Source organism: Labrus bergylta, chromosome 18, assembly GCF_963930695.1.
Source record: "Labrus bergylta chromosome 18, fLabBer1.1, whole genome shotgun sequence".
Taxonomy (NCBI): domain Eukaryota; kingdom Metazoa; phylum Chordata; class Actinopteri; order Labriformes; family Labridae; genus Labrus; species Labrus bergylta.
Window position 1 is genome coordinate 17,913,878 of NC_089212.1, and position 27,847 is coordinate 17,941,724.

At 39.2% G+C, this 27,847-nt stretch overlaps 2 protein-coding genes across 8 annotated transcripts in view; both read right to left on the reverse strand.

Annotated features, from left to right (window-relative positions):
* sash1b (SAM and SH3 domain containing 1b) overlaps positions 1–8,122 on the reverse strand; it is a 47,089-nt gene extending 38,967 nt beyond the window's left edge. The window contains exon 1 of the mRNA XM_020627193.3: positions 6,776–8,122. Within this exon, the coding sequence (XP_020482849.2) occupies positions 6,776–7,258 (483 nt within the window). The 5' untranslated portion in view covers positions 7,259–8,122. The remainder of the gene's footprint in view (positions 1–6,775) is intronic.
* A 934-nt stretch (positions 8,123–9,056) lies between these two features.
* stxbp5b (syntaxin binding protein 5b (tomosyn)) overlaps positions 9,057–27,847 on the reverse strand; it is a 35,197-nt gene continuing 16,406 nt past the window's right edge. Inside the window, exons 8-29 of one of the 7 annotated variants that reach the window (XM_065966213.1) lie at positions 25,746–25,869; positions 25,418–25,496; positions 24,586–24,740; positions 24,424–24,496; positions 22,985–23,132; positions 22,747–22,814; positions 22,608–22,648; positions 21,081–21,301; positions 20,688–20,872; positions 20,213–20,338; positions 19,839–19,990; positions 18,513–18,575; positions 18,386–18,442; positions 18,255–18,302; positions 15,967–16,017; positions 15,591–15,719; positions 14,604–14,843; positions 13,889–14,246; positions 13,401–13,566; positions 13,035–13,146; positions 12,622–12,842; positions 9,057–12,521 (exon numbers count right to left, since the gene is read on the reverse strand). In XM_065966213.1, coding sequence (XP_065822285.1) covers positions 12,480–12,521; positions 12,622–12,842; positions 13,035–13,146; positions 13,401–13,566; positions 13,889–14,246; positions 14,604–14,843; positions 15,591–15,719; positions 15,967–16,017; positions 18,255–18,302; positions 18,386–18,442; positions 18,513–18,575; positions 19,839–19,990; positions 20,213–20,338; positions 20,688–20,872; positions 21,081–21,301; positions 22,608–22,648; positions 22,747–22,814; positions 22,985–23,132; positions 24,424–24,496; positions 24,586–24,740; positions 25,418–25,496; positions 25,746–25,869 — 2,859 coding nt within the window. In that variant the 3' untranslated portion in view covers positions 9,057–12,479. The remainder of the gene's footprint in view (positions 12,522–12,621; positions 12,843–13,034; positions 13,147–13,400; positions 13,567–13,888; positions 14,247–14,603; positions 14,844–15,590; positions 15,720–15,966; positions 16,018–18,254; positions 18,303–18,385; positions 18,443–18,512; positions 18,576–19,838; positions 19,991–20,212; positions 20,339–20,687; positions 20,873–21,080; positions 21,302–22,607; positions 22,649–22,746; positions 22,815–22,984; positions 23,133–24,423; positions 24,497–24,585; positions 24,741–25,417; positions 25,497–25,745; positions 25,870–27,847) is intronic. The other 6 variants (XM_065966214.1, XM_020627001.3, XM_065966215.1 and 3 more) reach the window with 6 other exon arrangements.

Genomic DNA, 27,847 nt, shown 5'->3' on the forward strand with positions numbered 1-27,847 from the left:
TGAATAAATACCATATCCTTTTCACAATTCCTTTGCTTAACGCATTGAATCACAGTGAATCACATTATTAAGACTGGCCACATGGAATTAACACTAATGTACCAAGAGAGTCAGAGCATGTCAACACATTATAAGTTGCTATCCATACATGACCTATATTTCAAAAGAAATAAGAGGAATTAAAAGCTTGCAATGTCTTTATTGATAAACAAAAAAAAAGCTAAGTCCATTTTATTGTTACGCAAAAATGTGAGTCATGTTGGATTATCGTAGTGAGAAATGGCGTCTAGACAGTTTAGTTAGGTTTAGGTTGGTCTCAGTACTGTACAAACTACAAAATGTTTGCTGTTTATGTTGTAGTGCTCTTAACATAAATACATACCAAGGAAAAGGTTTCAAATTTGAAATGTCATGAAAATAAGGGAGATGAACAGTTCTATAAATGGAATAAAAAGAATGATCTAAATTACATCAGGTATCTGCAATGTACCAAAACACTGCATTCAATCGTGCAAAATGTACAACCTTATGCATTAAGGAATAACAAAAGAAAACAACTGCATTAGTTTGATGGTGCCTTTCTTTGAAAGGGAAGACCTCTAATCTTCCTCTTATAACAAGGGTGCTCTGCATGACTGAGTGAAAACACTGCTGAAATGGCCCCATCTTGCACATGCAGTAAAAATAGCCCAGCAAAGAGCATGGATCCAACCCTTGTAATGAAACGTGATCAAGGTCGATGTAATATGGCTCATAGACCTCCAAGACCATGGTGCTGATATAATCCTCAAAGAGAGAGAGAACGTCATGCCAATAAAGCCATTTGAATTGAACTGAGACCTATCGGCTACGAGTTTATAGAAGAAAAGAGAGAGAGAGAGAGAGAGAGAGAGAGAGAGAGAGAGAGAGAGAGAGAGAGAGAGAGATGGGGGGGGGGGGGGGGGGATTCTTCTATTTTTTTCTTGTAAATGAACCAACTTTTAACCAGCAGTTTCATTCAGCATTTTTTTCTGCTTAACAATTTTACCAATTTACCCTTTTTGGACACTTACTGTGAAAATTATGGAGAAATTACAACTGTTGGACATACTTCCACATACTTGTCTGATCTTAAGTAAATAATGATCATGTGCAAAGACCTTTAAATCCCACTTTGATTAGAACTAACATTACCCAATCTCATCTTGTCTCTGGGAAATTACAAGTCTAACTTTATTTTAGAAATACATTTTGAGAATACAAATTCACTGACCACAACAGTGTACTGTTATGTGTCACTTAATAAATTATTCTTTAACATCAGAAACACACGATTAGGAAGCAGAGCATTGTGCTGGGCTCAGTTCTTGCTCTGATAGAGTTGAAAACTTCCTCTATCTTTTCTGTCTCTTGTGTGTCTGCCACAAAGCAAAGGAGGCTTTCAACAGCGCAGAGTGATTTAAATTCAGTGAGTGCTCATTAGTTTCAAAGACCTACTTAGCATTGTTATACAATAGCTCAAGCAAGAGCGATGAAGGAGTGCTTCAAAAGAAAAATATTTTTACTTGAAGAAAAAAACAGACCCTCCTCATTTTTGTTTTCAAATGTTAAGTCCTGAATAATAATAATAAATGTGTTTCTGTGTTTGTGACGCTCTTGTCTTAGTGTCGCTGGGCAAAGCCCTTCCAGATGCTCTCCTGAATAATTTCTACTTGAAAGCAAAGCTACATGAGGGCAGAAGGCTGTTTGGAAAGAAAATTAACTGGATAGAGGAATATACAAAGAACAATGAGCTGCTTGGTACATAGCTCTTCAACTTTTAGTCCACTTACCCTGGACAATTCTAATATGAAATTCACAAATATAGGTCAGTGATTATGCCCTGTTAAACACAAGAGTTTACATTATACATAGCTCGGTATTCCCTGTGTGAACAACATATGCAGCTCTGATACCACTCAGCAGTGATGTGATGTGGAGTGGCTGAATATGTGCTGGTACAATCACAGCTGTCCATGTACTGTCCTGTTTTGCAAAGAAGAGGGACAGACAATTGCATGTGAAACACGCTGGACAAGAATGTATCGAATCCCAAACTATAAGCGACAAGCATGTTAATGGCATGTTAAGCTTCTGAGTGCTGTGTACAATACTGTACGACCCCCCTTAGCACGATCGGTGCAATAAGCCAGCAATACCTCTGTAATGGCCCAGTACTTTGACTTAATCTATACTGACATAACATGAATCAAGGCCATAAGTAGGCCTACCCTTTGGTGCACTACATGGTAATGGTAAGTAAGATGATGGTGGTAATGGATAGATCACCAATCAACACAACCAAATATGAATATATAGATTAAGATATGAACTGTAATGCACATAGCGTGATATACAATAGTGTTAGGCTGTTGCTATTTAAATCAGGAAAAGTATTTTTATCGTACTGTAACTCCAAAAATGTGGCAGACCTAAATGTCAAAATAACTAAGCTACCACTAATAATAATAATTAATGACATTTAGCTAGACAGATCACCAGTGCTGAAACAAACAGGACATAAACAGTTGATACACAACTAATGGGCAATTTTACAGTTTTCTTGTAGTTTGTTTGTCTTGTTTTTCCTGTGTTGTCTCATTATTTATATTGTGTAGGTCGTTGTGGTTGACTTTACTGATTTGTGACGTGTATATTGATCATATTGAGCAATTAAAAATCAATTATAATAACAAACTAATGTGCAATTTTGAGTTTCTATTTCATCTGATTTATGTTCAGAGAGAGCCTGATGTAAGGAAAAGGTAACATGCTACTCCAAACAGAAATGTCCCGGCTGTTCTCAAACGCAGAAACTTGTTTAATAAGTTTTTTTATTTAAAAAGTTGAAAAGGTTGAACATCTATAGTAAACAGAACAGTTTGAACTGATTGGTGTTATCAACCCTTAAACTTAAACCAAATATACTACTTCTCATAACTATTTACAGGTCGTCCTCAATGTAATTTAGCACCAGTCCTCATAGTGTAGGGCTGGTCTTTTAAACCCAACTTTGTTCAACAAAAACACTTCCATTCAGTCCCTATTTTATTTTGACAAAAGCAGCGACAGCTGTCAGCTGCTGCAGAGTGTGTATTTTGCCAGGTTCCATTCAGATGGGCTTTTCTTCTGACAAAAGAGGCCTGCTGGTTTTGCTTGTCCTCCGATCCTCTGGCAGAGCTACACAGGGAAATCTTCTGAACAACTAACATTTGTTGCCCATTCTGAGGATGTTTTTTTCAGGCTGGGCACTGTGATGAGGCCTTCTAGGGATTTGAAGCCCTTTGTTAAGACCGCTCTAAAGGGAATCCTTCCCCATCAGGGTCTGGACGTGATCAACATAATACATGTTTTAATGTCAAATGACAACACTGATTATTTGATGAATGTTAAGATATCATAATATTCATCATTAAGAAATTAACAATAACATTTTAAATAAAAATAAGGCAACATTTATGTTTCATTAAGAGGGAAGAGAGCACGGGGGAGCTACCTCTGCACATTGAACTGCAATTTTGTATGTGAGCAGATGCTTATTGTAGAAAAGTTTGCCATTTATCCTTTGATACGGTACATCAAAATCCGGTTGGTCAATGTGAGCATCTGTTATATGACAAGTTCATGGTTGTAAATGTCCTGGAATTGTTTAAGGTAGGACTTTATTTGACACGTTACTCTTGCTGTTTTGTGGAAATCGCTAATACACATCAGTGAAATGTGCTGTGCCATCGTTTAGGTCACTTTCAGCTAAACCAGCTTTTATGGCATTACTTTTCTCTCTCTCTCTCTCTCTCTCTCGCTCTCTTTTTCTATAAACTCATAGCCGATAGGTCCTGTGAGCCTGTGTGAACTAGTCATGCGTGCAGAAGAGTCAGGAAAGCACATTGCATGCTGGAAATAGATTGCACTATCAAAAGAAACATTGTGGGATTACAGATCAAAACTACTGTGATACCCGATGAGCAGACAGAACAGGGCCTGAGGATAAACCCTACTGTGGTTGGATCTCAGAGATTGAACACAAAACTGCCAATTGGCCCAGAGCTGTTTAAGTTCAAGCAAAGAGGTATAGCTGGCAGAGGCAAACTGAGTCTGAAGCTAATAGAAACCATTCCTGATGACAAAATCAACATACTTATCTTCATACTTCCATTGTCCATCTCTTAAATCAACTCAATTGAATAAAGCTGAAAGGCCAAACTACTGTTATCATAGAGCCAAAATCAACTCTTACCTAATGAGCTGCTCTCAATCAAGGTAGTTCTCTATATTCACAGAGTAAAAAAACGGACCGTGCCTCAATTCAGCAAGAACTTAGAAAGTAATGAGCCATGTTTGCTTTTTTCTTACAAAAATACAGCAAGAAGACATACTCAACCAGATGTTAAGCACTCTAAATCTGAAAAAGCAGTTCAACACTTAAATTAAAAGATTTGTTTAGGGAAGATCACTGGCGCTTTGTTCATGCAGCATCAGCTAACTAGCAGAGCATAAACTTAGCTACTATCCCATTTTCACCACTTTTAAATTTGGCTCAGTAACCCTCAAAGGTTTCGCCCTGTAAATGAACTTAAAATCCATGTACTGTACATGGCTGTGCTTCCTCCAGCTGCTGATGCTGATGAAGTCTGAAGAATTCAAGAAACTTCATGAATCTCACTGTGCAAGCACTGACTGCAACCTAAAAAAAGGCTGGAAGTGAACCACAAAGTGCCTCTGCACTTAGTACTTTATAGCGTTTGAATCTTTCATGAACAGAATATGCTTGTATGTGAAACTGGCCAGAAACACACAAGACTGTAGTAAAATGTTACTGTTGTAAAGACAATGGCACCACAGAGGGATAAAATAAAGGTTTCCAATTAGGTTGGTATTCTGATTTATTCTAATAATGACAAACACAGTATAATTTTCCGTGTGGGGTACATCAGGCTGCACTAAAGGAAATCTTGTATAAAGGCACTCAAGTTAAGTAAAGTTCTCTCCTGGCTAAGTGCCAGTGCCGAGAGCAGGAACTGTGCCTCCGGTCTAAAAGTGTAAAGATATTCCGGGGAAGTGTCCAACAGTACCTCTTCACAGGGATTCATTCTGACAGTCTTTAACAATGCAGCTGAAACTGTTTGGTATCACCAGTGCGCCATGTTTTGTCTAATGGTTAACATCAGTTTCCTGTGATATAATCAAATACAGCATCCATCAATCACGCCTTCCACTGACAGTGACAGATTGTTAATATAAGGCTAAATGTGCCTCTCAGCTGGCCTCAGACCAGTCACTGAGTGTATTAAAGACTGAATGGATTTTGCCATAGCCAAATAAATATCCTCTGCAATTACATTAACTGATGGTTTCTGCAGTAAACACATACTGGACCATTGTCAGAGCAGAGAAGATCCCCAGAAATGAAATGGCATGCTGTCAGTACATGTATGATCCGTGCAGAAAACATCTGTCATCACGGCAGTCTGATCCAGTGTCCCACTGATCTGCCTGCAGAGAGCATTGGACCTTTAACCCCTGTCTAATGGCTGTGTTAACTGTGATGTATAAGGATTATTTTCAGTCCTTCAATTACCAGTTCGCCTGTCAAACCAATAATCCCAGATTCATTGAAAACCTGAAGTCTAACTTAAGTCTAAAATACTGTATTAGCAGCTAGTGTTTAATAGCACAGATTCTGAGATCTAAAACATTTTATTTCGCCCTTGGTTTTAAATCAGTTAGTGTGCATATGCTTCTTCTTTTTTAGATTTCTCTTTTGCACAATACTTTAAATATCTTAGAGAACAGAAAAAGAAACCACGAGGAAGAAGAACTTAAGAGTGCTCACTTCTTGTTCAATCTAGTGTTCAATGCCGTGAAGCTGCAAATTGCAATGCAGCTTCACGGCATTTCATGCTTTTATAAAAGCATACAAGTCTCCTCTGATTTCACGCCCTCTTTCACCCATTATGTTATCACTATTTAGCTCATCATGTGATAATAATGCAGCCCAGTGAGGTCTCCTGATCACCGAATGATGGTGCCAGCCATTGATTTAAAAAAAATGTTTTAACCAATATGTTTTGCATTCCATGTGATTAAACGATGTGTAAACGTGTCTTTAATACCATATTTTGCAGTTGTAAATGACACATCTTTCCAAAAGAAGGTAAAGTAATACACAAGACAAACAGCTTTGATGGGAAAGCCCTGAAACTGGTAGAATGCAACAAGTTAAAACAGCAATTCAGGAATTACATAAATAATCGCGAGTAATTTGAGCAGCAACTACAGCAACAAGAGAATACATCTTCGTGAAAATAGTTGCAAAGCATTTCATGGAAACTAAAATTGACATAAAACCCAATGCTTTGTTTTATCGAAGTTTATCTGTGATTTTTCAGTACAGTGAAGATCAGAAATGACTATGAATCTTGTTTCACTTCTCTCTCTCTCTCGCTCAGTCTCTCAACAAAACTGATAGATTATGGGTCAGTTACCTGTTTATCATGACATGGAAAAGTAGAGTAAGACAATATTGGGAATGATATTAATCAACACTATATTGTGTAGCAGACCTTTGACAGTGAAACCAAGGCCAACTTTGATGCAATACAGAACAACAAGTGGACGTCAGCAACGTCAAAGAAATTTGTCACACTCCTCATCACAAACGTAACATAACAAGCGTATTAAATTCCACAAGACAGTGCTTGAAGAGCCAGTATTTAGTGTCAACATACTGTAAACAAAGGAAGGGAAAATGACCTACCTTATGGGTGTAAGGTGCGTCTCCAAGGTTGATCCCATCTTTAGCCAGTTTATCCCTTATCAGCACCTTAAGCTTCAGTTTGGGATAAGTCACAAAGTCATTACAATCGGTGAATCTCAGGTTATGGTTTCCAGGACAAGAAGCCTCATGTATTCTTGATGTGCGTGAGTGTGATCCCAAAGTCCTGAAGTCTTTTTCTCTGCTTGGGTCTGAAGAGTGGTTGCAGGTAGGAGTTCCAATTGGCTCCAAGGTGAAATAGTAGCTTGGTGCTTTCCTTTTGTCTTCATCCTTTAGTGTGTGCACTGCTGCAAGGAGCCTGTGTCTGTGGTACTCGATGTGGACACCTATGGCATCCAAGTCTGGTTCTCCAATCTGTTTGCACACTTCCAAATCATCATACCCATTGTCAATGAAAGACTCCAAATATTGGGCCAGATGGAGCTTAGAAAGCCACTCCAGGACAAGGTTTGGCCCTTGGCTCATTTTAGAAAAAAAAAAGGATATAAAGAAAGCCTACCTTATCTGTTCAACATCATACCCATTTACACTTCTGCTGGGGTGTTTGCAGAGAAAATCCAGCAAACTGGTCCATGTATATCCCACCTCAAACACATTCACCTGTTCAAGTCTACGTTTCAGAGACATCTATTAGGTTCTTGCTGAAGCATTAGATATGATACAAAGTGGACACCAGGTTTCTGCATGCTAGAAACAAACTGAACGGTCAAAGTCCTTTAGATGAACCAAAAAGAAAACCCTCCTGAAGTTCTCTTGATCAACACAGACAGGGGCATGCTCTCCTTTTGCCGCCTTTCATATTTTTTAAAAGGCAGGTTATTAAAGTAAAATGTAAACCCCCATTAGGAGAGAGTAGGTTGATTTTCAGCCAAAATAGTCCAGTGTTCAACTTCTTTAACGTCAGTTTGTGTAGTAACTAACGTTATGAAGCACATTTTTAGTAGTTGCCTGTCGTCGACGTAACGTTAAAGTTTAGTGAGAAGAGAGAACAGACCTTTACCGGGTAGACCACGTTTCCATAAAGTTATCTTCTGTCAAATGTGTTAAGAGTTGGCGTCTTCCGAGGCTGCCTCTGTCGTCTTTGTTTCACTCATCCCAACAGCTACAGAGCAAGACACGCAAGGTCCATCAAACATTCATCCGGAGCTTAAATGTTGCCGTTGAACGCGATGTATATAAAAGGCTTTTTTCCCCCTTTCGATAGAAACGCTCCCTGAGCAGCAAGAACACATAATAAATCATCCACACGTGTTCAGAGCGCACATGTTGGGCATTACTTTGTGTTTGCCTTCCACCTTACTCAACTTTTGTCTACCCACCGCTCCATCCGCTGGTTCGATCCAAGTGAGGATGCTGCTGCCGCTCAGCCGCGGATTCACTTCTCTGCTGTGGTTTCGACCCCGATGGACGACGGGAGTTCAAGGAGCAGTGGCGCCACCTGCAGGGGCTTCTGGGAAACGTAGGACTCGTTAATAAAAATACAAATAAACCGATGATAAAGTATAAATTTAAATAACATTACAGACAAAAACATGTAAGTGTTTTTATTTTTTTAAATTTATTATACATTTAAAAAAAATTTATTTTAAAAAAATGAAAATGAAAATTATTTTATTTTCATTTTCATTTTTATATTGCGGTCTCAACATGCCCAAACCTTGGATTTTTTTTTCCCGTTTATCTTTAAATGAAAATACTCAGTATTATTGTATGAAGCATATTCTAAAAAAAATGTTTACTGTTTTCTGTGGTTGCAAAAAAACTTAAACTTGTAAAAATGTGTACGATGAAAATATTGGCATACATATTTTCACTTTTTCCGCAGATGGTATTCCATAATTAAGGCAGTGCATATTTAATTTTAACATAAAAATGACATTGATGGAAATAAAAAAACAATTAAAATAAAGAAAAATATGTTATTATACAGAATTGAGACAGAAACATATGCGATGAAGTCAACAATATATTTTTTTAAGGGGAATAAAACTTGTTTTCCACTGTAAAAATGTTGAGAAAAAAAAAGATGTGTAATGTCCTAACTCTATTCAAATTGCGCTTTAAATTAGGGTTGCACCAGGCTGTAACTCAGGATGCTCAAAGCAGTGCTTGATAAGACTATTAATCTATATCTGACCTCTGACCTGCAGTGGGATATGTTAAGAAAGAATGTCCGTACCAGTACTAATGAAACTTCATCTTTGAAATAAAATCAGTGAACAAACAGGAAACAATGAAACAGAAAACACAGGACAAAACATGGTATGATTGGTTTTACATTTATTTTCCATTGCACAATAATATATATATTTATATACTGTATCTACAGTCTAAATTGTTTGTGGCAGCAGATTAAGTCAGACATCCATGTGAAATTTATTTTAATAAAACTGTACAAAAATTGCCTACTATGAGAAAATACTGCAACTCCACAGATATTCATCCCAGAAGACAGAAAGACGGATGGATGGAAGTATGGCGACTGAGAAACCCTCGAGCTCTCCTGCACGCTGCTCTAAGCCAAACTTTGCTTTCTATGCATTTCTACAGCACAGGGAAAGCAAGACGTTTTCATGGAGCATACAGTAACATAAACAGATGTACCAGTAAATAAATAAATCCTCTCACACTTATACAATTGGCATGATCAAACAGCAGTGGGACAGCCTCCGGATGTGTGACGAGAACTTGAGTTTTTGTTCAACATGGTGGTAAATACAAACGCCAGAAGAGACAATCTCTAAGAGGGATAATACATGGTTGTTTCAAGTTTGTAAACACTTAATATCATGCATCCTTCAATGTGCAATAAGGGACCATTTAGGACATATATGTTGCAAACTGAAGCACTTCAAAGTTGAGGCCAAACTTTGTAGAAAGACTCAGCGGCCCACCAGGAGGATATGACCCTCCTGCAGTAGCAAAGCTAGATTCAGAGATGAGCATGTTCAATATAGAACCAGAAAATATTTGTCATGTCTGGATGATGGATCCTTATGCACAACCATTGTTTGGACAGTAAATCTACCCCCATAATAACATTAAAGGTGTCTTTAATAGATTATTGAAAATCAAAAGTATACATACATTTGTTTTCAAATATATAAATATATCATAGAATCATTAACCAGACATTGAAAACAAATCTGAAAGTGAAGCAATCAGCAAAATTGGCAAATGACACAGATAAGCATAGGTTTTAGTCATGTTTTGGTCCTTAAAAAAAACAAGAAAATGGGACAAGAAAAAATAAAGACATTACAAATCATACTAACAAACTTCTTCTAAATACAAAAAATAGTGCAAAACCCACTCAGCTGCTTATTTCTGTGGGTTTATATCAGTAGTATACAGTAGAGAAGATTCAAATCAGTCAGCTAAAAGTGAAGGGTTTTATTCCAAAATGCTGTACACCCATCTTGGATAAAAGTATACAGCATCTAATACTCTCAAATCTAAGTGAATTGATCAAAAAAAGTCTCACATTTTGTTCGTGCCTGCAACCATTTTCCATGAGTCCTTTGATATGATTTTCTTTGGTGGATCTCTCATTTTGGAATGAAACTCTTCAGATTCACCTTGCCTGTCCTCTGAACACAGCAGTTAGGGTAATGAGGTTGGCATGCCCACAAAAAAGAACCCAAATCCAAATCAATCTACTTTCTCCCCCTTTCCACACAGCAGACTTCTTGACAAAAGAAAATAAATCCAGACTGACTCTAAACTATGTTTTTTTTTTTTTTTGGGAGGGGGGGAACTCTAGACAACTGTGTGAAATCAAGCAACTCTTTGGTGTCGTGAAAGAACATGGCTGCAAGCATACAGGATCTCACGTTGCCCGAACCTGCACTGTCAGATTTGTGTCCAGCCGTCGTGTAATTGACAACATTTGGCAGCAATCTGGACCGACAAAGTCTTGTCTCTCTTTTTTTTCAAAACAAAAGCCCCAACAGATAATGCTCCTACGTTGACACAAATAGCAGCATATCCTTGCACCTCAATGAAAAAGAAATCTAATTACAATAGAACTCTAGTTAATCACATTGAAAAAACACTGTCAAGCAAAAACAAAAACCTAAAAAGGACCTATTGTAATACACTGCATCTATGTAGTATTATAAATATTGGCGCCCATACACATATTCCAGAATATATGTATGTTCACAAACACACAGACATACACATAGGTAGAGGTTAGCATATATGCATCATGAGGCAAAGGCAGAAGAGAGTTTTTTTTTTTGTTTTTTTTTAAGTGAATGGTTCAGAGAGAGATGACCAATGGCACTGTGTGGAACACTCAAGGGTGCTTGGTCATTTCCACTGGCAGCTACGAATACAGACAGCATACCTTTACCATTGTGCTGAAAGAGACACATGCTTTTTTTTTCCCCCTACACATTGAGAAACGAGACAAAAATCAACTCACGCTATGACAGGATAGCGAAAAAAGAAGAAAAGAAAATCGGAGTAATCATGTATAGATAAAATCTTTATCGCAAAAACTAAAAATTGTAACCAAAATATACATTTATGCTAATCACATGGAGGACAATCTTTGTCTTGCCCTTCAACACGTCACCTTTCTCTTACATGATTTAGCTACAGCCCTCCAGGAAAGCAATACGACCTTCACAGGATTTCCAGTGTCTCAACTCTAAATTTTTTATGATAGATCAATGTAAACTCTTCATCAGGGGTAAACATTTGCAGCACTTTATTTGTGCACTTAATCAACAGATAAATGTAATGCCCTTAATACAAACTTATTTTACTTGTTATATATTACACTGCTCCAATAAATAATCTAATTTCAAAATAAAGCTAAAAGGGACTCTCAGAAAACTCGCCGTTTGTTTCTTTCTCACCTAAAACAACTTGGTTGCTGTAAGAGAAATGGTCATGATGAACTAGTGTTCTACCAGCCCTTATTCGGTGAGAGGCGATAATTCCTCATCGCTCTGTCTACTTTCTACGATTTGAAGTGCTTGAAATGCCTCTTCTGGACAATAAAAAAAATAAATTAAGAAAGCACAGAGATCAAATTCTTGAAAAAATTCAGACTGGAAAAACAGACAAGTCCTTCATTGATTCAACCACTCCTATAGATATACACATCTATATTGACTTGATTACAGTCGATTTTTAAAGGACGACGGGTCATCAGACTTCTTTTCCTCGTGTAAGTCCACTGTGTTTTGCAGACACCATAAAGGGCAGGGAAAGGAAAAGAGAACACTTGCAATCAGGCCACCACAAGTACAGGTTTTGTAGAATTGTCTTTGCTCTTTCAGAACAAAACAGCAGGGTGTGTAGATATATATGTGAGATATATATGAGTGCATGGCGGATGGATATGAAAAGGTCCCCCCTCTCTCATTCCTGTCTCGCAGGCTCTCGTGAAATGGAAAGAGAGATTCTGAAGGGCTTCTCTTCTTCCATTTCTTTCCATTCTCATTCTGTTGGTTTCGGCCGGTGTGTACTCGGTGGCAGTCCTCTGGTGACCAAGGTAATGCCAGAGTGTGTGATATTGTGCTGAGAATAAAAGCATGAGCCTGTAGAGCAGAACCCCCCCCCCCGCCCCGCCCCATGTGGAGAGAAATAGAGAAGAGATGAATTGGGACCTGCAGCTCCTCAGAGATACTGGTGTGCGTGATTACTGAGTCCGATTCTCCACACGCTGCCATCAGAGCTGGTACCACTTCTTATCTTTGTACTTCAGCATCATCTGAAGAGAGCAAAAGAGAAAAGAGTCAGAGTCAGAAGCGGAAAAAAAAAAGTTGATGTGAGAACATTCTTGAGTACGTAATGAATTCTCAAGAGCGTACATCATGAGCATGTTTGGAGAAGGAATCTGCGCTGGCCATCATGGCTGCTGTTCTCTCGTCCAGCTCGCCCAGCTTCTGCCCTCTCTCGTCCAAAGCTATTCGGGCTCTTGCAAGGTCTCCAACGACCCCGGACGCTGCACCCTTCATGCCCTCCATGCCCCCAGGGCCGGGGATGTGCTGCGCCAGGCTGCGGGAGGCCTTACCGGCAGCTGTTTCACCAACTACCAAAGACAAAAGCAGAAATCCAGTTATCAAGGTATAAAATGTAAACATTCAACTTGGAATATAATCCGTTATTGGAATATCAATAATAGAGAGTCAAAGTTAATATTCAATGTAAAAGTAAGCCAATATGGACAATTTTATGTGGGTGGAAAAAAGTTAGAATATGATACAAGGGCATCTGTACTCACATAGGTCCTCCCGGTCCAAAGATTGAGCTCCTCCCCCGAAAAGGCCTTTGAAGAAACCTCTGTTAGGAGCCTCTGGTGTCTCCACAGGAGTGAATAACTCACTGAGCATCTCCTGAGGAAGACACAAACATCAGCACTTCAGTCTATAATGCGTGTTGAAATAAAGACTGACATATAAAAAGTATGCTACCACAAAAAGAAAAGGTATTTATACCTCCTCCAACATGGAAAGTATTTTTTTTTTTTTACAGATTTAGAATGATTGGATTTGATTGTAAATCTCATAATCTACTCAAGGGTGTCTGACCTGCAGGCTATCACGAGTCTCCAAGAAAGTCTCATCCACTAGTTAAAAGATTATCTGACCTGCAGGTTATCGCAGGTCTCCTGGCTGTAGGTGATCCTCTGGATCTCGGTGGAGGAGGTTAGGTACAGGGCCTGACCCAGGTTAGAGAAGCAGAACGTTCTGGCTATCCTCATATCTGTCAGCGGCAGGTAGTTCATGTCTAGCAGAGGCCGTAGACTGGGCAAACTGTCAGGATACAAAGAGGGAACATTATCGTTATGTCAGGAGACCATTATTATTAGGCTTTTTTGCCTTTATAAGAGAGACAGGACAGTGGACAGAGTTGGAAATTGGAGAGAGAGAGAGTTTGTGGGACAACATGCGGGAGAGGAGCCAAAGGGAAGATTCAAACCTGAGCTCTGAGGAGCACAGCCTCTGTACATGGGAGCACGCAAACTAACCACTTGGCCAACGGCGCCCCAGAACATCATACAATTTTTACAATTGTGATAAACAAATGTTTTCATTATCTATTTGATCTTTAGCAAGTACATACTAGAGGGTTTACCTGAGAGTCATGATGTGTCCGTTAGCACAGAAACATGCGATGCAGTTCGATCCGGCCATCTGCACCACATCGGCCCTCAGCACAAAGGAGGACTCTGTGATGTTGTGTTTGTAGAGTCGGGTCTGCGAGGGCATAGCCAGCACTTTGGCCTGTTTCTCTGAACACAGCACGGCAAACTGGGAATCCTGACCCTCTTGTGACGAGGGAGGGGTGGCTGGCCTGCGCCTCCGGCTCTTCTCCTTCTCCTCATCTGATGCATTCGCGTCATACCATGGCTCGTAGGAAGGGGGCAGCAGAGCTCCAGCGGCGTCCAACAAGGCCATCGTCATAATTCCTCCTTTGAGGCTTGCCATGGTGCCTAAAGAACAAGTTTTAGAGAGGGGATTTTTTTTTTCCCATCTTGAATGAAGAGACAGCCTTTAAATTAGCACAGAATGCCATGCAAAGTAGATCTCTTCATTTAGGACAGCTGCACAATAACTGTGACCCAAATCCACAATTCAACCTACAACCCACCCAGTTTCTGATTGTCGTGATATATCGAGTAAAAGTAATTGGCTTTTTTCCAGAAAAAACAAAAAGGGACTGCACACAATATTTGGCATGGTAAAATGATACAGTGATCCTAAAACATGACTTTCTACAATAAAAGTTATACTTCTTTGGCCCACTGTTAGCAGGTGAGTTCAAAATCAAGTTCAGCAGAGTTTCTTACCGCAGGAAGAGATGCCGACGGGTTGCTGCAGCCTCTGGTCTCCGCCGGGCGGCATGCTGAGGGCCACCATCATCACCGAGCCCTGGGTGGTTCCCACCAGCAGACAGGGGCTGGCCAGGCTGTCATTCTTCCTGGGGAAACTCTCGCAGAAGTGAAAGGAAGAGATGGCCTCTCGAGATTCCCTCTCTATGCTGGTTACACTTGAACTACGTGAGCGGGTGAATGAGTTGTCCTTGGCATCTGAACAACAGGAGTGAGAACAAACAAAGGAGAAAAAGGAAACAGTTTGTTTTAAAGTGAAATGAAGTTGAAGCAGGGTTCTCTGTGCAAACAGGAGGATAAGAGGTGGTAATGGCGTGAAATTCACCAGGGGAAAACCAGGTTAACATGTTAGAGCTTTGTTTCTTTGTTATTACTGTATGTTTACCCACCACTACACCAAAACAAGCTTTTTGACATTGAGATGCTTTTGCACATTTTGCAGTCAGGAGTGATTATTTTGGACAATGGTTTCTATGATGTCATTTTCACAATTAAATCTGACAACAACATACTCAATGTGAAAAAATGCAGAAGAAATGCATGTAGTACTACAGGGACTCCCAAGGAAGAACTAGTATTTAAGGAGCAAGAATTATTCATGGTTCATTACTGTGCTGAAGGCAGCTGAAGCACAAGCTTTTACCCTCTTTAAAACAAGCTAATGATGGATCCCAACAGAAACACAGAAAGATCTGTGACACAGAGGGAACCGCCCGGCACGCGTGTTCTTCACAAGGAAAAACTGAAAACAAGAAAAGCAAGTTTTTAACACTCTGCAGTGGAGTCAGCCGAGCTTCCTCGAAAAAGAATCAAACAGTCATTGTGAGAAGATTAGTGTCATATGTCAGCCCTTTCAGAATAAAAGCCTCAGCAGCAGCGGGGGGGGGGGGGTTAGTACAAGTTATCCCACTTCAGACCAAGTCAGACCACGGCTGGTCCACTCACTGAGGACGGGGACTGACATAGTTCTACAGACGCCCCCCTTCCGGATCACCTCCGCTGCAGCTGTGTCTTCGTTCACACTACAAACACGCTTCTTATATGTGAGAGAGCGCCAACGCTGGGACCGCTCCTCTGCTCACAGTGCAAACAGAGACAGAGTGTTTGTCTAAAAGTACAGTAAACATCCCAAAACAGCAGAAATCTCACAATTACACCAGCGTGCCAGAAGAGAGAAAAAGAAGCACTCTCCAACTTATCTTACGCTGTGAAATAGCCACAAAACAGCAGAAGTTTCAAATGACAGAAGTACAAAAAAAAAAACCTGAAGGTAAAAACATTAAGATGGTCAGAAGCTTAGATTCAGTAGTTTTTGGCTTACCCTGGTCTGGCCTTGGCTCGTGAGACGAGCTAATTTTCCGTGACATCTTGGCTGTAACAGAAACAAATATTCCTATTTTATGAGATAAGAATAAAAGCTAATAGTGATTGTTTTTGTTTTTTTTCCAATCTATAAGATAAGAAATAAATTTAATTCAAATCTTAACACTTCAGTTATCATTTGTTTCACAGTAAAAATCATTGAAAATACAGTTTGAGTCATTCTTAAGAGTAGTGATCAGGCTGAAAGACAACTGTTGAGGGCATACACAGAATATAATGTCTGACATTGAGCATTCATGTATTGCTTTAAGAACAATATTCTATTGTCTCTCTTAATTATTTGACTTCCTGTCCGCTACCAGGAGTGTTGGCAATCTTTTAGAATAAACACCCAAAAGTTGTCTGTTGCAGTCTATAACCACCCTTAGAGAAACCCTGCGAATATAAATGAAGCTGCGAGGCATCACAGACAGCAGTGGGGCCTGTAATATCAAACAAAGCAAGAGGCGGACAAGAAGTGAAGTAATTGCAATTCAGTGAACATAGTTATGCACAGGGAGAAGGAGGAGGAAAAAATCAGCAGATAGCCAAACACGGAGCTGAAATCCTGGAATCAAGAACACAATCAAAGAGACACAATCCACTTCAACATTTAAGTGACACGGTTAGATATTAGTGCTATAAAGAATAAAGCATGATGCAGATTTTCTATGCGTTTGATTAAATTGCTTTCGGTCCAGACTATGAAGGCTTCATAGTTCAGTCAAAATATAGAGAGAAAATGCATAAAAATAAATGCATAGAAAATGTGATGCCTGGATCTACAAAGGAATCCTGTCATGCACTTGATAAAGAATCCTTATAAATTTCATAAATCAGCTTTTAAGAACCCCAGACCTTGATTAGTAAAACAAAACATTTCATAATTGCACACGTTTCTTTCATTGGCACAAGATGCACAGATTGACGCAGGATTAAGACACAGTGTGGTTAGATTGCTGTTATTCAGAGAGAAAAGAACGAATAGTCAGAGGATCATAGAACTGTATATATAAAGTGGATGTAGCCTCAGAGTGGGAGAATCAAAGCTACGTAATGCAGTAGCGTTTTAAACCTGCATTCTATCTAACGGCCAGCAGGGAGCGACTCCATTAATGATCTAAACAAATTTCATGGTTTGGAGGTCTACGAGAAAATGACACTACTCCTTTTTGATTTAAAACCTCTGAGACCATTTTTTTATCACAAGTTTATGGTCTCATTCAGTAATTTCAAGTCTTCTTCAACGCTGCATGGTTCTCTGTTTGTAAGCTAAAATCCCATTTTGATTCAAATACATGAGAAAGGGAGGTTATGGTGCTGCCACTTCATGATTGAGAAGTTGATACCACAGCAATCAGAAAAGTGTCTCACGAAGTGTTAAAAACTAAAAAACACTGTTAGCTGAAGTTGTTCTATTTATTAAGCCGCCATTTTTGTATAAAGCCTTCTCTTCTTTAGCCAAAATAAGCCTTTCCATTCCGGATGCATCTTGCTAACTAAGTTAGAACTCATCAGTGTATAGCAGTTGCAATTAATTTTAAGTGTTTAAAGGTCATTTTTATCTGACAAATATATTTCAATAAAGCATTTTTACACTCAAATAATAATGTTTTTTTCTCTTCCCAAACAACGTTTACAATGTCTGCTGACTCATCCTGCACTTAAGGGCGTTTTTTTCCACCAATTACAAAACTTTGTTGAAGGTAATGATCCCATCAAATTTATCCAAACATTACAGTTTGTTACGCCTTCTATCTTGTGATTGGTTCCATCACGTTTCAGTTGGAAAAACATCATGACAAGCCAGTTAAATACTCAGTAAGTTTTATGGGGAAATAAAACCTTGTCATGGCTAGCCAAAATTAGCCTCTATATTAGAATAATATACACTGAATTCTGAATGCACCCTGCTAACTAAGCTAGCATTAGTTCAGTGTTAGCTGATGGTACGGCGTTTTTTTCTAATTTCTTTAAAAGTCTTGTCTTTGCTTTAAAAAAAAAAGCCTCCTAATAAGAATCAAAGTTACAGTGAATTCAAATGGCACACTGCTTTCTAAGCTAGCGTATTTTAAGCTCCACACTCTTATCCAATTTTCATAATAAAAAAAAAATCCAACATGGCAAAGGCCATAATGCAAAACTAGAGGCCTCAAAATTCCTAAAAACAAAACTATTACGTCACAATGGCTACGTCCACTTTAAATATACAGTCTCTAGAGAGAATACATGTGGATGATACAGTACCAAAGTCATTGGCAACCGTCTTGGAAAAACGTCTGCTTTTGTTTTTCACTGGAAATAAGGTTCAAAGAGACAAATCAGAAAACTGCAGCAATTAAAAAAAAAAATTAAACAGCTTCTCTAAGATACAGTACCCTTCTCTATGAAGTTCTGCTTTCGTTCATCATCTGAATTGTTAGGTGAGGTAGATCCTATGTGACAAATGGCAGCATTGAAGTAAAGTATTTAAAAATGACAACCTTTGACTTTGAGGAGACTGACCTGAAGTCGGTGATTTGCAGCGATCTTCTGAGGGGTTGGCCCCATCGTTGGAATCAGAGAGGGCTGCGGGAGGAGCGAGAGTGGCATTAAAACACAGCAGAATTTAGTTTATTCTTTTAGAATAATCTCTGCATGTCTATGCTATTTCCTGAAGTAAATATAATGGAAACAATAAAGGGTCACCTATTTGAGCAAAGGCAGGGACAGCTACCCAGACAGTGTAGGAAGAAAAGCCACACTTGAGTTCACTTCACAAATCTAGAACAAGTCTGATAGCTTAGGGTGCCAGCACTGTTTGTCGAGGAAAATAGATAGTAGGATTTAAAGATACACAACCAGATTTTGTTGAAGTGCTCTCAAGTCTCCCAATTTCCTCCCAGCTCACTGTCAAATGTTTTAAAAAGTCAATAGAGAGGATTTGGGGGGATTTCGGGTAGCTAAATCAATAACAAGAAGTGTATCCTTATGAGAAAACAGGGAAAGTTCAGAGGAGAGAAATGATACTTTAAGGGTGTGGGAGAAATTCTGACACAACATGACTTACTGAAGTGAGATGAGCGTAGCTTTTTCACAGAGTCAGAATACAAGTTAGAAAGTCTGGACATGCAAGAAGTCACAGGTGGAACGTCTTTACCACAGAAAGAGAGCGACAGTAAGAACAGTGACACAGGAAAATGATCAACAGTGCAAACGAAAAAGAACGATACGAGTCTCAGGGGCTTGCTGCAGTATTTCTAATTATGACTAAACAGTAATCAGAATACATTCTTCAAGTGTGCACAAATTAAACTTTGCTACTCAAGACAGTGCAACCTCAATAAAAGAGTTTTAAATGTAGCGGCAGACCACTGAGACTGAAAAGAATGAATAACAAACAAGATGATCAGGCAGAGACAAAAACACAGTAAAAGACGTGACAGAAATGTTCACACTAAAACAAACTAATAATCATGAGTTGGCTCTGTTATACCATTACAAGAATCAAAAGTAAACACTACTGCAGTGATACAGCTTTTCCTCTGACTGCAAAGATCATTTGGTCTGTGCAACTGAACAGATGGAGAATCTGTCAGTGATGCCCCCTGTTGAGGGACAGGAGCTACTGCAGGGGGCGGTGCTCATGGTGCGAAGTCAAAGCTGCTGCCAAGTGTCAGCCCCGCATCCCTAACCAACCTCTTAACAGTCAGAGTCAGAGCCCTTCAGATAAATATTTGGATTGCTAAATATAGGGATATAACAAATAATTAGGGTATTTAATTAAGCTGTAAATTGGGGCAGAATGCGTAAATTCCAGAAAGTGACCGATAGAAAAACATGTCAAATCACCTCCAGAGGGCTGCCGTTGTTTACGCGGGGAGCGAGGCTGCCTCTGGTAGGGATCAGATGGGCTGTACAGATCCGATGTGCCCATGTTGAGGAGCAGAGTTTTCTGGAGGTAGTCCACCACAGCGAGACCACTACTGTTTCCAAACACCACACTGAAACACAGGAGGAATGAGTAACAGAGTGGGTCTTGGGATTAAGATGCTATTTTTGTCATCAACTCCTTGCAATGAACAAACATTAAATCCAGTTTCTGTGTGACTAAATGAAACTAAAGCTTCTACATGCACAGCTTTAGCTGCTGGACAGGGATCACCATCACAATCAAGACACATTTTTGAATGAAGTCACTGTGATCTCTAGCTGTGAGGACTTACAGGCCATAAGAGGAGTTGATAGCCAGGCTTGTGATTGGCTGAGGTGGCTCCCCGCTCACCCACACCAGCTGAATCACCAGCTCCACCTGGTAGCCCGGAGACTGTTTCAGCGGGGAGCTCCGCACCCTGCATCAAACACACAGCAGGATGAGACAGCAGGCTGCACATGACACTGGAAAGATTTATCACCTATGGTGCAAGTCACACTGGCAAGATCGTTTTTCATAACTGATATTCTCCCATCAACCCTTTTCACTTATAAAACATTTTTTTCATTTTTAATATTTTTGTAAACAGGATTATTTCCCTCTGGTGTGCTAATGTGGAAATATATTCAAGGACTGAGGACTGAAAGGATCACTTACTCAAATAACCTTTTTAGCAACACTTTTAGGTTTGTTAATTATGACCTAAATAGCTGAGTAAAACTTTAAACATGATCTTGCAAAAAAAAAAAAAATGTTGTAGTCCTTACTGTAGGCATGGTATATTGTCGCGGGGTCCGTCAGAGGAGTTGCTGCCGGTGGAGGGCTGAGTGGGAAGCTCGCCCTCCTGCGGGCTGGAGGAAGCTCCTGGGGTGGGAAGGGTGGGAGTCTGCTCCCCTCCTGGATCCGGGGAGTCCCCGTCGCTGAACTCACCCTGCATCCGCACCTCCAAAAGCTGAACACAAGATATGATGTCTCACAAAAGGCTGTTACATCTCAAAACAGCTGTAAATGTTTCTTTTCTAACCATGGATGACCTCTGAATTATCTCACAGTCAAAAAAAGAAGATGTAAAACCAAGGTTTAAACAATGATAAATATATATGACAAGAAGTTGACATGTTTCTGATGACACATTAAAATGGATATAATTGTATACCAACCTGCACAACTTCAGTGGTGATCTCTTGTTTGCTAAACCTGTAGACGATAACATGGGCGGACACACCGGCCACACAGAGCATCCTGCTCTCTGGGCACCAGGACAAGGTCTGGATCGCAAACGGGTCCTCTTCTACGATATCCGTACTTGGCTTCTCCTCCTTACCTCGAGTCCTTTCAAACACCTTGGCAGTCTTTAGCTTGTACAGCACTTGAAGCATTACTTTGAGAGAAAAAACAGAGGAGTAAGAAAGATATGATGCAGTGTGTTCAAAATGATAAACAACAGTTCTAGGCAGCATTAAATTTGTAGTTGACGAGGGATTATTATAAGGTGATCGTTTGCTCTTACTGACATTGTTCCCTTTTTTCTAGATCCTTGCTTGTGTTGTACTTACTCTCTGATGTACATCGCTTTGGATAAAAGCGTCTGCTAAGTGAATTGTAGAATTGTAGAACTGTACTATACAAACAACTTCTCCTAACAGTTTTGGGGACGCTTTTTACGCAGATGACACCGTTGTGTATACACAAGAGATGTTTCCAGACGACTTATTTCCTTGTTAGTTAAACGGAAATTTAAATTCAGACTAACCGGCTAATCTATATGTAAGAAAACACTCAGAAAACAGTCTTAATTGAGCACAATTTATTTTAACTTGTCTGAGGGTAGACAATGTTATTTGATTTGCCGAGTGTGGCTAACATTAGCGGTGCTAGCAAAACCAGCAAGTTAACATCCCCATGACTGTGCCAAACGTGATTACACACTGCTTTGGTTGATATGCCAGATCTTACACAGCCTACATACATTTTTATCAAAATTTTTCACGCTGCTCTGAAGTATTATCTGTTCACTGTGCTTGTTTACATCCTGGTGTGTAGAGCAGGCCCATTAACTGGAGATACAGCCAGTTTGAGCATGAAATTTGAGCGGCATTGAGGACCAATATATATAAATATTTATAATTTGTCCAAGCGACTACTAATTCTGGCAAGGGGGATAAGACATTTAACCGTTTAGTCGAGTAAGATAAACTGTAAATGTAGTCAGTCTACTTCAAAGCTTACCATGGCAAAGAGAATCAATCTTAGCGTTTTCAATTGCATCCTACACTTCATATGAGTATGTTTAAATGTGCCTCTCCAATATCTGAGAACCATATAATGCTAGCTCCATATAACAATTTTTAAAAAACTACTGAATTTCTGAGGATAAATTCTTTGTCTATTGAGTTCATACAAAATATTCATTTCCCTCTGAATACTTTCCAATGTTTGATTCTTTCAATGTCAGAAGTTTGAAAAAGAGATGTATGAATGGCCTTTGTATCCTGTTTGTTTGACTTGATGATAGGGAGCTGAAGTATCATAACTGGACTGGTTGGTATTGTACATATATCTTAACCTGCCATATGTCTTCTGATGGTAATTAAGCATGTACTTAATGTAACAACAGCCCAGAGCCTGAAAGAATCCCACATAGCTCCATACAAATAAATGGAATAAAATCAAAGGAAACTACTCACATGCAGAAGCATCCCAGAATTTGATCGACCCGTCAGCATGTCTATTTATTGGACCAAAATAAAAAAATGAGATCATTTGGAAAATGCCAGACAATGGTATGTGTATGATAACTTCATCCTTTGATATTAAGTCACTTACCCGGTGATTATTATCTCAGGATAACTCTGAGTGCCTTGGCCCCAGTTTCCTCCACTAATGGGCCATTCCTGTGAAAAGAAAACAAATGCTCAGTTAATAAGTTAATTTACATGACAAAGTTTGTTTTTTTAAAAGGCCTCTGTGATTTTTGTTACCCGTTTAAGATCATAACTAATGTATCCAGAAGTCATTTCCAGTGGCCAATGCATTCTAAGCACAGATAATAAAAGTGATTTACCTTCTTACTGTAGCCTTGTCTCTTTTGCCGGCTGCCGACTGAGTAAAGTGCAGGAATGAGTTCAGCAGGGCAGTCGGCAAAGTACTCACAGCAGGTCACCGGTGACTCATGGATAGTCAGAGGATATGGATTTTCAAATATAGGGTACCTGCCAAGACATTAAGCCATATGTTAGATTGGAAAATGACCATGTCTGCATGTTTTCTGCACGAGATGCAACGATGTCTCCCTTGCAATACTGTCGCTTCTCTTGACTGACCAATCAACAAGTTGAAATGTTCAATAAAATTGCCATGACTTTGTATTTTAACAAATAAATGTTTGACATTGAAACCCAAAGATCTGGACTGCGACCTCTGACCTTTGACACACAGATTCATGGTCATCTTTCACCTCAAATACTTTGGCTGATGATTCAAATTTCACTGCTAGCTGATAATAAACTGAGTTTCAAAACATCAACAGTGAGATGGAGGTACTGTTTGGTGCTGGAAGTAAATCCAGGTCTGCATCTTCTCTATTTATGGTATATGTTGGCGAGCTGCCTTTAGTAATTACAATCACTGGATGAGTTTTAAATGCACCCACCCACACTGCATAATGCAAGAGCAATAAAAAAAAATTGAAGAAAGATTAAAGCCTGGGATTTGGATTTAAAAGAGTCTCCTCTTACTGTATAATTGGGATAAAATGGTAAATAGAGGAACAATAAACCTGGGGGGAAAAGTAATAAAGATTAAAATAAAAAGAACATTATGCTTGCTTGACTACAAAAGCATTCCCTCTCGTACTGAAAGCTAGATATTCTGTTTTGTCAGGAGACATTTAAAGAACGGGAGTAAGTGAAGAAATGTCATAGCTCTTGTGTAATCAAAAAACGTGATACATTTATGATTTCTGAACACAACGCAGAATATATTTATCAATGTATTGTAATTCTTTCCATGAACTGCACAGGTGAATAATCCTGTTTTTGACCACTTTCGTCAACATTTTCAAATGAAATGATGAACATAATTTTATACTTTTACACTGTAAATCAATATGGATCTAAAATACACATTTTTTGTTTTGTATTTCACACATGCACTAAACCTCTTTAGGGTAAGCTGCTATTGTGAATGAACATGACCACAGTTTCACCCCAATTTATGAAGACTATTTTTCAGCTACATAATAGTTCCTGGTCGCTGGTATGTTCTTCTCTTCTTTTAATTTAATACGTCCAATGATGTAACAATGATTTAATCAAACACTTTTGTTGTTGTGTCGGACCTTGCAGGGAAAACTTTTTGCTGTGAGGGATAGATGTGAATAAGCAATTCAGGAAGATTTCAGTGGTAGGCAAGAGATTTCAGGGGACAAGTTATGTGAAATCTGCTTTTGTTGCACATCCAAACTTCTTCTCCTGATCTATATTAAGAAAGCAATATAAATACCCGATCTGTCCGAGGTCTATTACAACTAAATCCTTCTCGAGGAGGACGACAACAGCATAAGGTTCCTGAAAGTCTGGCAAGAAAAGAAACATGAAATGTTGACATTTCAGGGGGTTAACACAGACATGAACAAAATGTGCAGAGATGGGTGTGGCAGCTCACCGCTCGGATATGGAGTTTCACACAGCGTTAGGAAATCCACAATGGGGTAGTCCATCTCCAGGACGGTAGTGCTCTTACCATGCATCACAGTCAGACAGGCTCTCCTCCCCACTGTATCGTAAGACAGACCTCCTGACAGAACCATGAATGGGTCCCTGAGTACAGAAAAGACACACACACAAACATTTTAATTGTTCATTCAATAAAATTGACTACCTACATGGTCCAATCAGAAGTAAATGGTTATAGAGGGAGACACAAATGTTACCCTCGTGCTTCCACACTTTGCCCCCGTTTTAAGAGCATCTACAATAGAGCTAGCCTACTTTTTAATTATAAAGACGACTATATTAATCCCTGTCCTCTTATACCTGAGGAAAAATCAGAGGGATAATTAGATCGCCTTCAGTGAAATAGTTAATTTTTTTATGTCAGGTTTTCTTTTTTTTTTTTTCTTTTTTTTTTTAAGGGAAGTTTTGTCTCTTACTTTGTGACCTTGAAGCTAAAACCTTGTTCTCTTCAGATAATGATGATTTTGTCACAATAATCAAAACGCAATTAACATGCAACCTCAAAGGAACGACAAATCATTTGTCATGATCACGAAATAATTTAGCTAATTATCGCATCAAAACAAAGCCAGTGGAACATGGAGATAATGAGACATGGCCTTTTCCAGCAGCATAAAGGTCACTGTCAACAGGACTAGCCTGTTTTATATATGCTGTTTGGACAAAATAACAGGAAAGGGCACTTTTAGAACAGGATATCGATTCAAACCAGCGTTGGTTAAGACACAGGATGGGTGGGGACTTTTTACCATCACACTTACCCCGCCCTTGTTGTTTTGTACTCCACTTTTAGGATAGGCTTGCATGGCTCTGGCTTTTTTCCATCTTTAGGCTGCTTTCCTAGAAGATCAAACGGCACGAATGCATTTTATTTCAGCTGGTACAGGTGCAGGTTATATAGTGTACAAATGCTTAGGTACAAGCATAAACATGCAACCTCAATCACTAAGTTTTCTACAAGTAACACTCTAAGATTAGATGAACTCTGAGCTTCAATATGTGGTTTTAAAGACAGTTGGCTTCTATTCAATACCTTTGTGTGTGTGTTTGTATAAACAATAAAAAGTGTGTGTTAACAACAGTCCCTACCATGTGGTGTGATGATCTGTGCAGCTTTGGCTGGGGCTCGTATATTCCATGTGGTCAGCGTGCCATCGGAGTGGCTGCACACAAACTGTTTACCCTCGTGATGCCAGGCAGCTGAGTGGATCGCCTGAAAGACACACAGCGGCAAGTCATTAGAGCGCAATAAGAGCGCACACACACATTTCACAGCTGTATTGTACAACAAATAGGATGAACCTCTTTAAAAGGATGAGCCTGGAATTGAAGATAGTTCTTGTTTTCAAACAAAAAGAGGAAAAACCAAGAGTACATTGGCCCGTCTCACAAAACTTTCTAACTTCCTCTGTGGCATTCTGGGCTTTTAGTTTCTAGTGAAGTCATAAGTCTTTAGAAAATAGATCAGAAAATGTACTTATGATCTACAACGGCTGCTCACTGTAGTTTTAGCAAATCTGACTCTTAACAGAAGAACAGTGTCTTCCTTGGGGACTACTTTTAGATTAATAAACAAGTTCTACAAAGTAAATTTGGCAGCAGGACGGTGCGAGTGGACACAGCTCAAATATTACATGGTGTGTGTTAATCAAATAAAACGAACATGTTGTCTGGTGCAACAGTCTGGCTCTTTGAAGCAACACAACAGAGCTCGATGGCACAGAGGAATAAAGCGACGCTTGTTTCATTGTTGGTTTTTGGTCTTTAATGGATTTGATCAGAGTACACACTACTATCGCAAGATGAATCCCTAAAAGTACATCTGCTTCTGTAATGCTTCTCTGATTGAAGAGAACTTGATTTTGCACATATTTGCATCGTCTCATTTCATGTTGTAATCTAGAAAAATATTGTTGTTTTTTCTCACTTAATTGATCGACTGGATGTCATTCTTAAATACGTCTGCAATAGGGGTGCGAACGAGTATTGAGTACCCGAGTACTCGTTCATTAAATAATAATCGGTTCCAAAAAAAAATTTAATCGATAATCTTTTTGTAGTCCACATTTTTGTAAAAGTTTCTCGTTGCATTGTGGGTTCTAGGATAGGCCTAATTCAAAACAGAAAAAAAGGAGCACGAGCGCAAAAATAACATAGATGACAAACAAAGTGATGATAAAGGCTCTGTACGCTGCTACCCTAACAAAAATATCCCTTTAATTAACCCCCCTATGAATTCACAATGAACAAAAAGTCCCAAACAAACGAAATATGCAATATGATCTACGAAAGTTCAGTTCAAATTGTCTTTTTAGTCCACAGAAAAAGAAGGACTTTCACTTTGCGATTACCGCTTTACTCCGCTAAACCAAAGACGTTTGATCATCCAGGACAGAGCAGCATAACACAATGTTTTCCTATATTTTGGAATTTTAAATGATTATTCTTTTAATAACTACAAAAAGGAACAACCTTATAGGGAGAAATAGCTCATAGCGGACGGACGAGCGAGATTGAGCGAGTGTGTCATTACGCACAGAGGAGAAAGATGAAACAGACAGACACTTAAATCGTTCACCTGTTCTATTGTAACTTCATTTACCAGAGTAAAGTGTGCTCTACACTGCAGACTGTGGTCTTTGTTGACAGAATGCTGCTGTCAAAACAGCTTCAAAGTGCGATGAGTGCACATTGATGTCTGCATGGCCGCTCGCCACACTCACTGCTCTAATTATAATAAAGTGTTAACACGGTCATAACACGTCTGTGTGAATTTTCATTTGAGGTTTGCTGTCTGTTGAAGTAAGAAATGTCATATTTGAATGTTAATACAAAGGCATCTTACTAACAATTATTAAATTCCCGAAGATTCAAATTAATCAACAGATACAGTCGGCATCGCGTCATAGTTGGGGGCGGGGCCTCCCGTGGGGGAAAAGAATCACAGAAAAAAAAAAAAGAACTACAAAACGATTACTCGAGTACTCGCTTTAACCATGGGAAGAGTAATCGATTAGAGAAAATTTTGCATTTCTGCACCCCTAGTCTGTATAATATATGAATAACAAGCTTCACTGTGTAAAGCCCAGCTCTAACAACAGTCCCTCAACATGAAAGTTCCTCAGACTAAATCAGAGAGGTTTAACGGGACACAGTTTCAGGTCTCATGAGGAAACATTTCAGAGCTACAG